Raw genomic sequence first — 17330 nt, forward strand, 5'->3', positions numbered from 1 at the left:
GAAATTCTTCATTTTATTTCCACTCACAAATCATCAAAAGGATCAGTTCCTGCCCTCCCTCCCCTAGATTTAGCCCCTCCCCAACACCTTCACAAACACTGATTTCCTCCCAGAGCTAAAATGAACACCCAGTCACCAATCACTGCGATCCCACCCCCCTGCCCACCTCCCAGTCTACCTGCATATTCACCTGCTCTGTGAACTTGGCCGCCTCTTGGCTTCCAGTCCAAATACACTTCCCCAAGGTCACTTGGCTTGCTTTTTGCTTATATTGTAAGCAGGGGGCCATTCCTGAAACCCTCCCTGCCCTAGTCCCCAGCTGGCTTTCCTGTCCTCAGCTGCACATTCATTCTGCCCTGCTTCCTGGCCTCGCTTCCATCTGAAAGGCCAGGTTTGCAAGCTCTCTCCTGCTTCCCAGACTCCCTGCAGGCCCCAGGCCCTCAGCTGTTACTTAAGGAGTGGAGATGTTGACTGAGGCCGAACACTCCATGATTCTGGGGAGGGAGAAGGGGATCGGGTTCAGAAATGGACAGGAGAGGAGACAAAGGGAAAGAAGGTGGGGGGAGACAGACCAGGGGATGATGGGAGGGACCCTCCTACCTCAGCCCCAGAAACAGAAGCGAGCTGGAGCTGAAGACCAGTGCCCCTTCTCGCCCAAAGCCCCTGCTCCTCTAGCTGCTCCGGGTCCTCTGGCTTCGAGCCTTATACACCTCAATGAGCAAATCCTTGACGTATTGGATCTCGCGCTCTACTGACTCAGCCCTCTCCCTCAGCTCCCGGTTTCGTGCCTCCAGCCCCTGGCACTCGCCCTCCAGGGCCTCGCCCTCTGCCCGCTTCCTCTGGCGGTACCTCAGAGCCGCTGACTTGTTCTGGTCTCTCTTCTTTTGCTTGCGGTCCCCTCGAGTGGTGGCAGGATTGGGGTAAGGGGCCGGGCGAGAGGGCAGAGGGGGCGGGGGAGGGGGCTGCTGTGGTGGGGGCAGGGGCACCAACCCTGAGTCTCCCTGCCCAGTCTCGCTGCGGCAGTAGATGGCCAGCAAGTCAAGGGTGTCTAGGGAAGGGGGCTGGGGGAGGTCAAAGGTGGGGACAGGGAGTGGGAGAGGGAGGGACAGTGCTGAGGGTGGTGGCTGTGGTGGTGGGGAGGATGGTGGGAGGAGTGGGGCATCAAGGAAGAAGTCTTCCATCTGTTCCAGCTCCTTCTTGAGGAGAGAGGCCATGGCTTCCAGGTCAGGTGGGGGTGGGGAAGGTGGGGGGAGGGCACCTGGGGGCAAAGGGGGTTCCAGGGGCAGGAGGGCTGTAAAGTCCACCCGCTCAGTCATCCAGTCAGAGAAGCCGTCACCTGGAGGATTGGGGGAGAGACATAAATATCCTTGAGCTCCTGGTCTTCCACCTAGCCTGGTGCTCACTCACGCCTGTTTCCTTCATGCCATGCATGGAGTGAAACCACCAAGCAGCCCACCAGTCAACCCACCAATCAATGAATCATCACACCATTCACCAAATCAACAAACCAGCCAACAAACCAAACATCTAACCAACCCGTTAACCAAACAATCAACTACCCAGTCAACCAACTTAACCACCAGCTGGCTAATCAACAGACTGAATCAGTCAACCAACTAGTCAACCCATTAAACCAGTCACAGAACCACTCAACCAACCAATGACCCAAACAACCAAAGTCAACCAGACATTTCTTCAGCCATTCCAACATCCGCTTTACTGATTACCCTATGCCTGTAGTTTCTGATTTACTATTTTTAAAGGGCAAACTAGACCACACACACAACACAGACTGTTTCATTTTTAATTCATTAATTATTGAGAACCCACTATGTGCCAAGCATTAGGGATAAACTAATGAATAAAATAACTTCTGCCCCAGAGCCTCTTGGGATGCTGTTTCCTGATAAGCTCTTCCCTTGAGTCTTTTCATGGCTTATTCCTTCCCCACCTTTAGGCCCTAGCCAAAAAATTTCCGATGTGTTCCCGGGCTATCCTCTCTAACCTAGGACGCTGTTTTCATTTTCCAGCTAAGCTACTGAGTGTTTCCCACTTATCCCAACCCATCATCACCTAATTTGTCTTCCATCTGCCTCTCAATAGAGTGTGAGTTCTAGGAAGGCAGGGATTACATCAGTCTTGTCTCAGTTCTATCCGCCAGCACCTAAAGCAACCCCTGGCACATTGCAGGTTCTCAATAAATACTTATTGAATGAATCAATGAATTCTTCTCCCTTGCCCCCATGCTGCACCTCCATTCCCCACCTGTCCTTACCTGCCAGGGGTTCTCCTCCCCCTGGGAGCCCGCCCTCCAGGGCTCCCCCGAGGATTTCATAGGGGCCCAGGGGGGCAGGGGCCAGGGGGAGTTTCCCATAGTCTACGAGCCAGCCCAGCCCGCTAGCTGGGAGCAGGGCCCTGTCCAGCTCCAGCCCAAGGGTCGCCAGGAGTGACATGGCTGCAGCAGAGGATCTGGGCAGGGGTGGCAATGAGGAAGGCTGAACCAACAGCTGGAAGGAGGCTCTGGAGGTTGCTCAGCTGGGCAAAGACAGGCACCAAGGCGAGAGTGGAAGACCTACAAGTAAGACAAAAGGAGGTAGTGTCAGAGGCCATCCTCATACACCACCAAAGTCGCAGAGAAACCAAGCCACAGCTCCATGTCCCCAGGGTCCACCCCTGCACTTCCAAATGGACTCCACACTGCACCTTGCCCTATCGGAATTCTAAATCTGTGCTTTCTTTCCCCAAATCTCTGACTCTCACATACTCCCAAGGGAATTCTCTTTAGGTTCCCAGTTACTTTTCTTTAGAATTCCCAAGCTCCATGGGGCGCTTGGGTGGCTCGGTGCCTTGAGCCTCTGCCTTTAGCTCGGGTCATGGTCCCAGGGTCCTGGGATCGAGCTCCGCATGGGGCTCTCTGCTCGGCGGGGAGCCTGCTTCCCCCCTCTCTCTCTGCCTACTTGTGATCTCTCTCACTCTGTCAAATAAATAAATAAATAAATCTAAAAAAATTAAAAAATAAAAAATAAAAGAATTCCCAAGCCCCACTCCTTCTAATGCAGAAACCTAATTAATGGTCTCCCAAGGGAACTTCCCTAAGCCCTCCCACCCTCCCCACAATATTCCACTTCATAAATAATTCAATCCCAGGAGAATTTTCTTCCAGCCACACCCCTTCCTCTAAGCATTTCCTTTAGGCTCCACCTCATCCCAAGAGGCCAGCTCAAATTAATTCCCAGGGGAATTCTCCCAGCCCTAGCCCTCCACTAACGTGGTTTATCTACCAAGTTCCGCGGTTTCCTTTGAAACTTGCGACGACCATCGCTTCTCGGCCTTTTGGCTAAGATCAAGTGAAACTTGCGACGACCGCCCAATCCCGCCCAAGTCTCGCCTCCAATTACCTTAGCCCCACCCCTTCGCGATGACTCCCGAGGCCCCACTTTTTCTCCGATCGAAACCCCACCCTTCAGTTAAATTAGCGTGACCACGCCCCCTATCGTAATAGGCCCCACCCCCAAGCCCCACCCTTCGCGGCAGCCGTTTTCCTAGTTCCACCCCCTTTCTAACCCCTAGTCTCTAAGCCTCCCCTCCGCCCTGTCAATCGGCCCCAGCCACCGCCCCAGCAGGTGCCTGAATGAAACGTAAATTGTGCTATGCGCCTGCGCAACGTGGAGCCGGGAGAGAGGAAAGGGCGGGCGGAAAACCCGGCCCCTACCCCGACCCTTCCACACGCGGCTTTCTCGCCCAGGGCCAAAGCGCATGCTCCGCTACTGATCCAACTGCTCTCACACCTACGGGGGTTGGGGGACTCAGTGCGCATGTGCGGCTGCTTACTGTCCGCCCTTCACAGAAAATTACGGGCTCTGGTGGGGTTGTGCACGTGAGCAACCGCTCGCGGACAGAATCGTTGACCCCTCCCCCCCCCTTGGGGCTAGTGCGCAGGCGCACCTGCACGCAGACCGTCTTCAAACGCCAACATTCTCCCGGAGAACGCACCCTCCCCCGTCGGGCCGAATGCGCATGCTCGGCCACGTGCCAACGGCGCGTCTTTCCCCTTCTGCGCCTGCGCGACCGTGATTCCTCACTCTCGTCTCCCCCCCACCCCGACTGGTCGTGAAGGCCGCGAGCTTCGAAAGGGCGGGAAAGGCGGTTGGAGAGGGAGGGGCGAGCGGTTACTCACTCCATGGCTGCGGAAAGGAGAGGCGGCGGCGGCCTCCGCTGAAGAAAAGAAGGCGGTAGAGAAGAGCGCAAGCGCGGTAAGCGCGGAAATGGGCCGGGACACTGAGGGGGTCGCGGCTACAGAGCCATAGCCAGGACTACGCGGGCGGAGAGGGCGTCTTGGTAGCCTGAGAAGATACTGTGATCTGAGGACGGGAAATGAGGCGGCCGCGGGGACAGATATACCGAGGGTGGCGCAGCACGGCCCGCCCGGATCCTTCCGCGCCCCGCCCCGCGAGGCCCCAACCGGGAGGCGGGCCTAGCCCCTTCCTCTCCGGGATCAAAAGGCCCAAAAGTGTGGCCTTTTTCTCTCTGACTTGGGGATCCAGTCCTGTCTTCTTTCCTACCCCTGGGGTTCCGGCCCCCTCCTCCTGATCCGGGGTGGGTGGCCCTTTGCTCCCTCTGACTCTGGGGTTCTGTTCTCTGTCTCTCTGACTCTGAGGTCCAGCCCCCCCACCCCCCGATTCTGGGGATTCGGTCCCTGGTTTTTTTTTTTTTTTGAGACCTGGACCAGTTCACTTTTCGTTTCTTTAGCCCAGCTTCCCGAATTTCCGGCCTGCCACATGCTAGTCTCCGTCCCCCAACCGCCGCCCCACGCTGAGAACCGTTTTTGTGGGTTAGACTCTGGTGTGAGTCACAATGAGACCGCGCGCGCCGTTCAAATCTCCGACCTGCGACGGTGGCAAATAAGTTCTGTAGTCTCGTAGATCGGGAACTACATACAAAATGAGGAAAATAGTTGACTCTGCCTGGTGAAAGTCAAATAATTCGATGCCTGTGAAACCCAGAGCCGTGCTCTTATGTGCTTGTTTGACGTATTTTATTTTTAATAACCCCACCCCTTCCTGGGGGTCCAGTTTGGGGTCCAGTCTCAACTCTTTCTCCAGCCCTGGCAAGAGCCCCAGACGTTGGACCATCCAACCCTGCTGGTAGATCATTCTTGTGTCTTCTTCACTCCTTCAGGGCGTCAGTTAATTGCCAGCCATCCCCACTCTTCCCGGTTCCAGATGGTGGACGCTCAGCAGCATTGGCGGTGCGCGGTTGCAGGGAAACAGGCATCATCACCCTCTCTTTTCTCCATCCTCTGCCCACCTCCCATGAGCCCTTCTTCTAAGCACTCATCCGGAATTCCTTTCAGAGGGTCCTCTGTTTCACCTCTCCCCCACTGGATCAGTTTACCAACCATGCCCAAAATAGGCAGATGTGCACTGCCCTTTACTAAAAGAGAGGGGCCTTCCTGACCGTTCCTTCCCTGTGTTCTAGCCCTTCCTGTAGCCCAAGTGGGTGTGGGTCTTTGCTTCAGAAACCCCTTCATTTCCCATCTTGTATCTGTCCACAGCAGGACACCAGGACTTCAGCTTAACATCCAATGTGGCTGAAGAGATGGAGGAACCCTTATCTTGAGATTTCTCTGGGAATGAAGATATGCAGGCTTCTGTTCCATGCAGGAAGTCCCTCTTGGGATCTGACTCCTTTCACTTAGAGCACTTACTGTCCACTCTGCCAGAATTTGGGGACTTGACCTATAGGAGTGGTTAAACACAGATTCTGGCACCAGGTTGTTAGGTTCAGACCTTGACTCTACCCGACTTATTAGGTTGCTGGCAATTTCTCTCACTTCCCTGTGCCTCGGTTTCCACGAATAGTACCAGAATAAAGTATGGAGTTCAGTTAATAGAAACATAGCAATATACATGGTGGTTAACAGCGCTTGCTTCTTGGGTGGTCTTCTGAAAAGATCTTTTAGCATGTAAACGTGAACAAGGTATTTTTTAAGTGAGTTTTTATTTTGGAATAATTTTATATTTACAGAAAGGTTACAGAGATAGTGCAGGGAGTTCCCATATACCCCTCATCCAGTTTTCCCCATTGTTGACTCTTAGATTACAGTGGGACATTGGTCACAACTGAAGACCCCACATCGGTGTGTGCTTTTAAAGTGCTTGCTTTATTCTGATTTCACTAGTTGTTCTTAATGCTGTTTTTTTGTTCCAGGATGCCATGTCACATTTAGTCATCATGTCTCCTTAGCCGCCTCTGGTGTCTGCAGTGGTTTCTCAGACTTGGCTAGGTTTTTATGACCTTGGCAGTTTTGAAGAGTGCTGGTTGGTTATTCTGTGTAATACCCCTCAATTTGGTTTTGTCTCAAGAGACTGGGATTATGGGTGTTTGAGAGGGTGGCCAGGTAGAATATTTTTTAGTAACTGGAAATGAACTTGCTTCATGTGGGAATCCTATTGCCAGCTACATGCCGCTTATGCTGACTGAGGAGACATTGGGGCAGGGACACTGGTCCTCCTCCCAGCCCCTTGCACCTTTTTCTCTCCCTAGCTGTTGGATCTCCCCCAACTCAGCCCTGGTATCAGCTCGACTGATTCCTACTGACTGGGTGCCAATTAGCACCTTTTCCGGTGTATCCTAATTTGTGGGTGGTGGGTCATCAGTGGCTACCTTTGAGCCCAGGTCTTGGCACCCTGAGCCTTCTGTGCTTACTCTTGACCCAGACCCATGGCACTTCCAGGACTCAGATGCCTCTGCCTCGCTCAGCTTGCAGAGTGTCCCTGGGTTCAGGTGCCCCAGTTCCTTCAACTCCTGAACTGGGAGCATGGGTGGGGCTTGGGGACTCTTTTTCAGTGCGGAGGAGCCAGGCTTGGGGAGTGAGGTAAAAATTGCAGGCAGGTTGCATCACCCAGACTCTTTGATGGGGAGGGGGAGTGGAGGGGATTCTCTGGGGGCCCTGGCTCACCTGGCAACAGTTCATAGTTAGCATAGCCCTAGAGCCCTGAATTGGGAAGAGATGGGGACAGGGGGCGCCTGGAGAGCAGCCACCTGTGCAGGATCCTGTATATCTGAGAAGGGGCCTCTGATTGCAGAAGTAAACCTGCTTGTCTTGCAAGGGGCAAGACTGGGGTCCCAAGAGCTGAAGAGGGTTGTGCGCAATCACAGTGCTAGTTAGAGCCCAGGCCTCTGCAATACTGCACAGCTTCCAGGGCCCTACAAGCCCCAGGGAGAGCCTGTTTTCCCTCACATCTATGAAGTCCCTGACCCCCAGCCTCGGGGATAGCCCGCTGGGAGGCCACCTCATCCAGACCTTCACCGCAGGTTTGCTGCAGCTCACAGTTGCCAAATCTGTTGATTCCGACCTGTTCATCCCCATCTCCCCTATGCTAGTGGAGGCCCTCCTTACCAGCCCCCACTCACTGGTTTCCCAATCAAGCTGACAGCCTGGCATGATGGAAAAGGGACAGAGTTTGCATCAGATGGACCTAGATTCTTTCTGAAGAGGCACTAGGGCAGGTACCTGGGTCATGCAGGTGGTGGTGGGGTGGGGGCAGGAGGCGGAGGCGGACGTGCTAGCAAACAAGGGCAGGAAGGCCAAGGCCATCCCAGCTGGGGGAAAGGCAGTGTAGAGGCCAGGCTTGTACAGCATCGATCTGCCACATGGCCCAGTAGCTTCAGAGCCCTTCCCTGCTCCCGTCGTGTGGCACTGGGCAGAGGCAGCCACAGGTCTTCCAACCTAGGTAGGTCTCACGCTGCTGCACCAGCTCCAGCACCTCAGCCATCTTCTGTATAGGTTTCCTGTGGCTTCTGGAACATACCATTGTAAATTTAGTGGCTCAGAGCAACGATATTTATTCCCTTTTCATTCTGAAGACTGCAGGTCTAACATAGGTTGGGGACTGAGATGAGGATCTCCTTGGAGAGCCAGTGTCCAGCCTGCCATACCTCCCTTTAGGAGCCTGTTTTCTCATCTAGGAGATGAAAGCTAGGGTCAGTCCTAGGGTGCCCCTGTCGGTGCCCACCGGGACTCGCTGTAGGAAAAGGACCAGGCAGACTGAAGGTGATTGACCACATAGTGCCCCAGAGCTCAGGATGCCATCACTTACAGCTGTGTGAGCTCCGGCAGGATACTACGCTGCAGTGGCCTCGTCGCTAAATTGAGTACAGTAACAACCCTCAGAGGGCAGTAGATGAGGACCAAAGGGATGATACGTGAAAAGACATAGGACTGTTCCTGGCTCAGCGAGTGAGCCACCTCTGCAAACCCAAAGGCCGTGTGTCAGGGAGAGCCCTGCAAAGCTCCCGGCACCCAGAAGGCATAGGTGTGGCTCAGGGGTGGCCCAACTTGCTGGGTAGCAGTACTGGCCCGGCGGTGCAGAGCTCCCGATTGTACAGAAGTTGAAAACCCAGCATTTTTTGTAAGATACAGTTTTAAAAGGTTGGCAAGTAATTGAGAGAAACCCTAACAAACCGTGAGTGTGGAGAGACTCTCAGACTGCAGGTCGTCCCTGACCTTTGGTTCCGTGATATCCCCTCACCCTCAGATCTGTATTCCTCTCTGCCTTGCAGAGAACCAAATGAGCCAAGTACTCCTTCTTCCAGAGTTGCTGACAATTTGGACCACACCTCTCCCTGCTGGACTGATCCAAGTTTGAAGAAGAGTAGGGCCTTGTTCAGACCCAGTCCCATCCTGTAAAGTCAAGAGGGCTTGGGGTGCCTGGATGGCTGAGTGGGTTAAAGCCTCTGCCTTCGGTTCATGTCGTGATCCCAGGGTTCTGGGATCTAGCCCTGCATCCAGCTCACTGCTCAGTAGGGAGCCTGCTTTCTCCTCTCTCTCTGCCTGCCTCTCTGCCTACTTGTGATCTCTGTCAAATTAAATAAAATCTTTTAAAAAAAGGGAAAAAAAAAAGGGGCTGTGTCTGTGGGGAAGTAGCGAAGCAGGTCCCAGGAATTGTCCTTGAGGGTTGGGTGCCTAACACAGAGGGGCTGTTGTCTTACTACCCTGTGTGTCCCTTATCAACCGGCTGTGCCTCCAGCTAGAGGCCACCAGGAACACATGTAATTGAACAACTTGGGTTTCTTGCTGTTGCAGCTAAGGAGCTACGCACCGTTGGGGCGCTAAGGGCATCTCAAGAAGTGGGTGTTAAGGAGGACTTAGAAGGCAGTTGCGGGGTGCCTGGGTGGCTCAGTGGGTTAAGCCGCTGCCTTTGGCTCAGGTCATGATCTCAGGGTCCTGGGATCAAGTCCCGCATCGGGCTCTCTGCTCAGCAGGGAGCCTGCTTCCCTCTCTCTCTCTCTCTCTGCCTGCCTCTCCATCTACTTGTGATCTCTCTCTATCAAATAAATAAATAAAATCTTTTAAAAAAAAAAAAAACCTCTCTAAGAATAGCAGTTGGGTTAAGTTCAGTAACTTTGGAGAGGAATGAGCAGAGCTAATGCTGTGGTTAATATGAGAATCACCTGTTAGCTCTGAGCCAGGAAGGGAAGGTTGGTCATTTTTATGCTTTGGACAATGTTTGTGCTTTTGTCTGTGTTGAAATATGATTCCACAGTGGTCTTGCTCCACTACAGTCAGAATGGCCCTGCCTGATGTTGGTATCCTCTGGAGTTGCTGTATTTGACTGGAGCATGCCAGGACCTGGCTGCCAGGGCTGCTTTCCCTTTCTCAAAGCAAACCAGCTCATCCTTCCAAATGGGGGAAAAGAAGTGGAAACCCCCTGCCATGGGGTGGGCCACATGTATAGTTCCCACTGGGTGACTTGAACACAGAGGAAGGAAGCAGGACCTGAACCCTGCCAGTACTCCTGGGATGGCCAGTAGCGGTGGGAGCTGAGGGGAGCAAGAGAGAGAGGGGCAGAGACAGGGGGCCATAATGGCCCCCATGCTTCCCAGGTGCCCCCCACACACGTGGGGACTGCCCCTGGAGAGCATTGGGTCAGCACCAGCAGAGCCTTCCTTTCAGTTCAAGAGCCCTATGCCCTTCCCCTCTTGCCCCTGCGCAGACTGGGAACAGATTGCACAGGCAGGGACAGGGAAGAGCAGCTGATCACTCCCCCTTCACTCTGAGGCTTCAGGAGTCTCGCCTATAGCTGGAGAAGGTGGACAGCACTGAACTGGATTCAGAGTGAAACACAGGTCTGGAAGGTGACAGACATGCCCAAGCTGTCCTTAGAGAGTGGGAAGGAAGTATTAGACATGGCACGTGATGGGGGTGGGGTGGAAAAGTCATGTTGGAGGTGCTCGTGAGTAGTTAGCTCAGCTCTGGAATCGGACAGCGTGGGTCAGTACTGACTACCTGTGTGACTTTGGGTAAGTTACTGAAGTTCTCTTGACTTTAGTTTGTATGTCTGTAAAATTGGGTCATGAACAGTTCCCACCTCATAAAGTTGGGAGCCAGTGCAGGTAAAGCATTGCAAACAGCCCAGCACATAATAAATCTCCAGAAGTGTTAGCATGGGAAGTGATACCTAGAGGCAGGTTGGGTCTGTGATTGGTTTCTGGTTCTCAGAGTCAAAGCCACTCTTCTCCCCCACCCCCAACTTCTGGTGGCTTTCACCTGGTCCCCAGAGAAACCATCTTCATGGCAACGGTCTCTGCCACAGCCCAGCCTGGACCTTTTCCTTCCTCACCAGTGACATCACTGCCTCTCCCCTGAGGTGCTAGTGTTGATTACAGGGAGTGAGGCTGGGAAGGGAGCACAGATGAGTGTGATTCTACAAAATAGAATTTTATAAAATCCCACCTTACATACTCTTAGGTCCCTCTCTGTCTGACCCCCCATGCCCAGCTGCATTTCTCGGGGAGCCCCTGATGGGCTTACAGCTGACAGGAGCATTTCAACTCCAGTCTCCTTCCCATGCCAGCTTCACTTGTCCCCAGAAGAAAGCATGATCCTATCTTTGGAAACTTCTCTGCCTAGCCCCTGCCCTCTAGGACTGAGCCTGGCCCCTGCTCACCTCTGTAACCTCACTTCTGCCCTCTCAACCCCTTCCTGCCATCCCATGCCCGGTTGGTCTGTTTATTAGTTTTATTTTGAGGTATTGTATAACACACCTCCATTTATTAAAGTGTACAATTCAGTGGTTTTTAGTACATTCACAGAGTTGTGCAGCCGTTACCACAATCTAATTTTTGGAACATTTTCATCATTCCCCAAAGAAACCCCGTTTCCCATACCCGTTAGCTGTCACTCCCTGTTCCCTCCCTTCCCTCAATCCCAGGCAACCACTAACTTGCTTTCTGTCTCTAGTTTTGCCTATCCTGTTCTGGACATTTCATATAAATGTAATAACATCGTAAATGGTCTTTTATCTGGCTTTGAAAGCTTCATCCATTTTGTAACATATGTCAATACTTCATTCCTTTTTCTTTTTTTTTTTTTTTTAAGAAGGAGAGAATCTTTTTTTTTTTTTAAGATTTTATTTATTTGAGAGAGCACATGAGCAGAATGAAGGGCAGAGGCAGAGAGAGAAGCAGATTCCCCATTGAGCAGGGAACCTACTTAGAGCTCAATCCCAGGACCCTGAGATCATGACCTGAGCTAAAGGCAGATGCCTAACCAACTGAGCCACCCAGGTTCCCTGAGAGATAGAATCTTAAGCAGGCTCCAAGCCCAGTGTAGAGCCTCATGTGGGACTTGATCCCACAACCCTGAGATCATGACCTGAGCCAAAATCAAGAGTTGGTGGACACTTAACTGACTGAGCCACCCAGGTGCCCCAATACTTCATTACCTTTAAAAGCTGAGTGATAGGGCGCCTGGGTGGCTCAGTGGGTTAAGCCGCTGCCTTTGGCTCAGGTCATGATCTCAGGGTCCTGGGATCGAGGCCCCCATCGGGCTCTCTGCTCAGCAGGGAGCCTGCTTCCTCCTCTCTCTCTGCCTGCCTCTCTGCCTGCTTGTGATCTCTCTCTGTCAAATAAATAAATAAAATCTTTAAAAAAAAAAAATAAAAGCTGAGTGATAACTCCATTTCATGGATATACCACATTTTATCGATTCATAAGTTGATGGACATTTGGCTTGTTGATCCTCTTTGTTACAAATATGCATGTACGAGTTTGGGATGGACATATGTTTTCATTTCTCTTGGAAGATACCAAGGACTGGGATTGCTAGGTTATAAGGTAACTCAAAGTTTAACCTTTTGAGGAATTCCACAATGGCTGTACCATTTTCCATTTCCATAAGCAGAGTGAAGGTTCTGATTTCTCTACATCCTCACCAACACTTGTCCATCTTTATTGCCATCCTGGTGGATGTGACCTGGTATCTCATTGTGGTTGTGATTTGCATTCCCAGATGGCCAGTGATGATGAACATATTTTCCTATGTTTATTGGTCATTTGTGTATCATCTTTGGCTCTGGTGGTATGAGTTTTGGGGGGGAGGTGGTTTTGTTTGTTTGTTTGTTTGTTTTTGGAGAGCAGTGGACAGAAGGAGAGAGAATTTTTTTTTAAGGATATTATTTATTTATTTGACAGAGATTACAAGTAGGCAGAGAGGCAGGTGGGGGGGGGTGTGGGGAGGAGGCTCCCTGCTGAGCAGAGAGCCTGATGATGCAAGGCTTGAACCCAGGACCCTGAGATCATGACCTGAGCCACCCAGACGCCCTGAGAGAGAGAATCTTAAGCAGGTTCCACATTCAGTCTGTTGCAGGCTCCAACTCACAACCTTGATATGATGACTGAGCTGAAATTAAGAGTTGGACACTTAATCAATGGAGCCACCCAGGCACCCCTGGCATCTTGTGGGCTATTTTTTTTTTCTTTTTTATTTTTTTAAGATTTTATTTATTTATTTGGCAGAGAGAGAGATACAGCGAGAGAGGAATACAAGCAGGGGGAGTGGGAGAGGGAGAAGCAGGCTTCCTGCAGAGCAGGGAGCCCAATGTGGGGCCCAGTCCCAGGGCGCTGGGATCATGACCTGAGCCGAAGGCAGAGGCTTAACCCACTGAGCCACTCTGGCCCCCAGCATCTTGCAGTTTTTTTTTTTTTTTTTTTTAAGATTTTATTTATTTATTTGAGAGAGAGAGACAGTGAGAGAGAGCATGAGCGAGGAGAAGGTCAGAGAGCGAAGCAGACTCCCCATGGAGCTGGGAGCCCGATGTGGGACTCAATCCCGGGACTCCAGGATCACGCCCTGAGCCGAAGGCAGTCGTCCAACCAACTGCGCCACCCAGGCGTCCCAACATCTTGCAGTTTTAACACATGTATTCAACACCATTCCACAAGGCAACAGCCCTTGCCTAAAAAAGCCTAAGCTTTTGCCTGGAATGAGGTGTTGACCTAACTCCTTCCTACCCTAACCCCTTTATATCCCTCAAAACCAAGCTTAAATAGCCCTTCCTCCTCAAGGAGTGTTTCCCTGACCCTCCCCTTAACCCATTCCCCAGGTGAAGGTACTCACTGTGTCCTCTAGGCTTCCAGTAGGTTCTACGAGAGCTCTTTCACAGTGTCATCCTATCATTTATCTCTTTGTTACTCTTAGTAAATTCTGAATTAGTTGAGGACAGAAGACCTTACCTTAATCATCCTCACTTTGACATTTATGTTGACATTGGACAAGTTACTTAACCCTAAAAGGGAAATACGGGTGGTACCTTCCTTGCAGTTGGAGGGGTTAGGACTGAAGGAGTCTGTATAAGCACCTGGCATAAAGCAGCTCGTGGATCTCTTTATTCCATTGACAAGCATTTGCTGAGTGCCTGTGATGGCCAGCAGCTGTTAATGACATTGGGGATACCACAGTGGAAACCACAGACAAAACTGCTGCCCGTCATGTAGCTGACATTCGGATGGAGAGACACAACAATTGAAATCCATAAGTTCAGTGTATTACTATTTCAGATGGTGCTAAGTCCTAAGGATAGTCAGGAAAGGCCTCACTGAGTAGTTTTAGCAAAGACTAAGAAAGTAAAGGGTGACCATGGGGACACTTGTGAGGAGTGTTCCAGAAGGAGGGACCGACAGGTACAAAGGCCCCAAGGCAGGAATACTTAGGCAGTCAAGAACAAGTGGGGCTGCAGTGGAATGCTGGAGGGAAAGAGTGGCTGCCAGCGAGGGTGCACTTTGGCTATAGGGAATAATGCCTCTGTATATTTGTGTGTGAGTTTTTGTTTCAGTGCTTCTTTTCAATTCTGGTAACTTTTTCTTTATATTTATCACTCTAAGTTTCATGAAGGTAGTGACCATGACATACTGTCTTTGTTTGCCTACACAGGGCCTGTCCTGTTCTCAGTCTTAGTGGATGTGTGCTGACTGAATGAATGAAGATATCTGTGAATTACCCAACCATGCTGGCATACAATGAGTGCTGAATGGTTGGCGCTTTATCATTTTTTTTTTTAAAGATTTTATTTATTTATCAGAGAGAGAGAGGGAGAGAGACCGAGCACAGGCAGACAGAATGGCAGGCAGAGGCAGAGGAGGAAGCAGGCTCCCTGCTGAGCAAGGAGCCCGATGTGGGACTCGATCCCAGGACCCCGGGACCATGACCTGAGCCGAAGGCAGCTGCTTAACCAACTGAGCCACCCAGGCGTCCCGCGCTTTATCATTTTTTAATAAATGTAGTTGGTACATCAGATTGATAGAATTTCCTAATTTCAGGTGCTGGCAGCTTGTAGGGAAATGATTCTCTGCAGGAACTGCCAGTTAGGATAAAAATGGTTAGAGGCAAGTTAGAGGGCAATTTGGTTGCCCCTAGAAAAACCAAAATGCAAGTATCCATAGCCAGCAACTCTCCTGAGGATCTGCCCTGGAAAAGTGCCTGTGCCAAAGAAGGTGTGAAGAAGCATGCTTGTTGGAGTATGGTTGGAGAAAAGAAAGATTAGAATCATTTCATCTCCTCAGGCTATGAATGCACATACAAATACATAGATCAAAAATACAGGGCAGCTTTTAACAGCAGTTACCTCGCAGGTGTGGGAACCAGGGTGGAAAATAGTGATCAAGAGAATCTTAGCTTTGATGGTGATGTGCAAGACATTTTTTTAAAGAAAGGACTTATGTATTAATTGTGCAGCTAAAATTTAAAGGTTAAAAATGCAGTTAGAGAGGGATGCCTGACTGGCTCCGTGGGTTAAGCCTCTGCCTTCGGCTCAAGTCACGATTCCAGGGTCCAGGGATCAAGCCCTGAGTTGGGCTCCCTGCTCAGTGGGGAGCCTGCTTCCCCCTCTCTCTCTGCTGGCCTCTCTGACTACTTGTGATCTTTCTCTCTGTCAAATAAATAAATAAAAATCTTTTTTTTTTTTAAATGCAGTTAGAGAAAAAAATCTTTCACTAGAAGAGAAAACAGTTCTTGGCAAAATAGGTAGGGGGCCCAGCACCAGAGAATTCCTCAGATCTCTTCCACTCCCGTTATTTTATATTGAGTCGTCATTCTAGAATCCTCCTTAAAATCGATTCTTTTGTTTCCTGACTTCTTTTCCACGTAGGTCTTAACCTGATTTGTTTTCCCTGTGGGGGAACTGTTTTTCCCACCACCTGAGCTCCTTTGGGTATAATTCAGGCCTTGGAGTAAAGAATGTAATTGCTAATTAGCTGGGAAGTGACTTGGGGTAAAACTAGTTTTTTCAGGGAAAGGAAGAAAGGGAAGAGAAGGCTGGGAACCTATTAATCCAAGAAGCATTTGGGTACCAGCTCAAAGCAACCATAGGAGAGAGCAGCCAAGGCATGTTGTGGGTGCCTCTGCTAGACTGGCTGTCCTCCGTCCCATGAGGATGACAAGCCTGCATAAATGAGTCTGAAGATAGAGTAAGTGAAAATGGACAGTGGGTCTGACAGGTGACCTTCTCGTGTACAGAGGGGTAGAGTGCTCATTGCATTTGCTTAAATGAATTTAAAAAAAAAAATCTGGAAAGAGGCACAGGAAACCTAACTGCTTGTCTCTGGGAAAGAGAGCTGGTGGCTGTGGGGATGGTGGAGGACAGAGACCACAGTATTCCCTTTGGAACGTAAAACCACATGAACAAACAATCTGTTCACCAAAAATGTAAATTTCACCTTTTTTTTTTTTTACTGTTAAAATAGCCACCACCGGGCGCCTGGGTGGCTCAGTGGGTTAAGCCTCTGCCCTTGGCTCAGGTCATGATCTCAGGGTCCTGGGATCAAGCCCCACATCAGGCTCTCTGCTCAGTGGGGAGCCTGCTTTCTCCATCTCTCTCTGCCTGCCTCTCTGCCTACTTGTGATCTCTAGGTCAAATAAATAAAATCTTTAAAAATTAATTAATTAATTAATTAAATTAAATAGCCACCACCGGGGGAGCCCCATGCTCAATAGGGAGTCAGCTTCTCTTGCTTCTCTCTCTCACTTACTCCCTACCCCCCCACCCACTCCTTCTCCTACTAATGTGTGCTCTCTGTCTCTTTAAAGTAGATGAATCTTTAAAATGAAAATAAAATAGCCAGCACCACATTATTGGATAGGTTGAGAAATGGAACACGTGTGACAAAGCTGCCTCAGCAATCAGCGTGCAGGGGCGTTGAAGAATCTGATCATGGAACACGACCTGGGGGAAAAGACAAGCAGCAGTGAAACAGGCTGTGAGGCTTTCCACAGCTCCTCCCCCCGAAGAGCAGAGGCACAGATGGACAGAACATGCCTCTTTTGTGTCCTCTCTTCACAGGTCAAATATTTAACACAAGTTCATTATACCTGGGAGATTGAAGGACCTCGAATGTGGGGGTCCTCAGGGAGGAACAGGTTTAGGAAATTGGGACCAGAATCCCAAGTGGCCTAAGGGGATGAGAGGGCTTTTGAAAACTGGGAGAGGGAGTCAGTCCTGCCTTCACTGCTGGGGATACCATGCCCTGTGGCAGAGAAGCCTTCACACTGCCGGGAGCACCGAGGTTTCCCTACTGCCAGTTTGGCTTACAAAAGCCTCCTGCCTTTCTCGGGAAGGCTCTGTTCCCGGCAACCACGGTTGCCCATGCCCACCAGGCATGGTGGTTGTGTGAGAGCCTGACAGAGTGGCCCAGAACACCACCAGCTCCTCCCCAGCCGCCTGGGGAAGGCCTTCAAAACAAACGAGATCCTTTCACATAGATACCTCCTGCGGCTTCATGCTACACTCTAGTCTGGCTACGCCGACCCCTCCCTGCTCTGGAGCCCACCTAGCACGCTGCTGTTCCTTCCCTGCCTGTAACTGTAGACTGCCTTGGCTGTGGTCTGGCTAGCAAGCAGCTTGCTGCTATTAGTTGATTTCCATTCCTGAGGGCTGGCGCTCTCTCAGCTCTCCTGTTCCTGAGGGTTAGAGAGTTTATCTTTGACTAGAGGGAGAAAGGAGAACTAATTCAAGAGATGTTTCAGGGGGCGCCTGGGTGGCTCAGTGGGTTAA

General features: G+C 50.9%; 2 protein-coding genes across 3 annotated transcripts in view; one reads left to right on the plus strand and one right to left on the minus strand.

Moving 5' to 3' along the window:
* On the minus strand, positions 1 to 4256 carry ATF5 (activating transcription factor 5). Of its 2 annotated transcripts, none has more exons than XM_044256826.1 (3): positions 4178 to 4256; positions 2276 to 2572; positions 1 to 1336 (listed from the first exon to the last, which is right to left on the minus strand). In XM_044256826.1, the coding sequence occupies exons 2-3, from the start codon at positions 2451 to 2453 to the stop codon at positions 672 to 674; spliced, it is 843 nt and encodes a 280-aa protein (XP_044112761.1). In that variant the 5' UTR covers positions 2454 to 2572; positions 4178 to 4256; the 3' UTR covers positions 1 to 671. The 2 variants fall into 2 exon arrangements, with proteins under 2 accessions (XP_044112761.1, XP_044112762.1); XM_044256827.1 differs by lacking the exon at positions 4178 to 4256 and adding an exon at positions 3282 to 3486.
* NUP62 (nucleoporin 62) overlaps positions 4184 to 17330 on the plus strand; it is a 23960-nt gene continuing 10813 nt past the window's right edge. Inside the window, exon 1 of the mRNA XM_044256825.1 lies at positions 4184 to 4253. The gene's annotated coding sequence lies outside the window, so the exon portion shown is untranslated. The remainder of the gene's footprint in view (positions 4254 to 17330) is intronic.

This window comes from Neovison vison, chromosome 7 (assembly GCF_020171115.1).
Source record: "Neovison vison isolate M4711 chromosome 7, ASM_NN_V1, whole genome shotgun sequence".
In the NCBI taxonomy this organism is placed as follows: domain Eukaryota; kingdom Metazoa; phylum Chordata; class Mammalia; order Carnivora; family Mustelidae; genus Neogale; species Neogale vison.

Excerpts from the sequence above, each read along its gene's own strand:
- ATF5 (XM_044256826.1), bottom strand. The coding sequence starts at position 2,453 with ATGTCACTCCTGGCGACCCTTGGGCTGGAGCTGGACAGGGCCCTGCTC. Across the intron at positions 1,337-2,275 it reads GGGAGGAGAACCCCTGGCAG|GTGACGGCTTCTCTGACTGG; the intron begins GTAAGGACAGGT and ends CCAATCCTCCAG.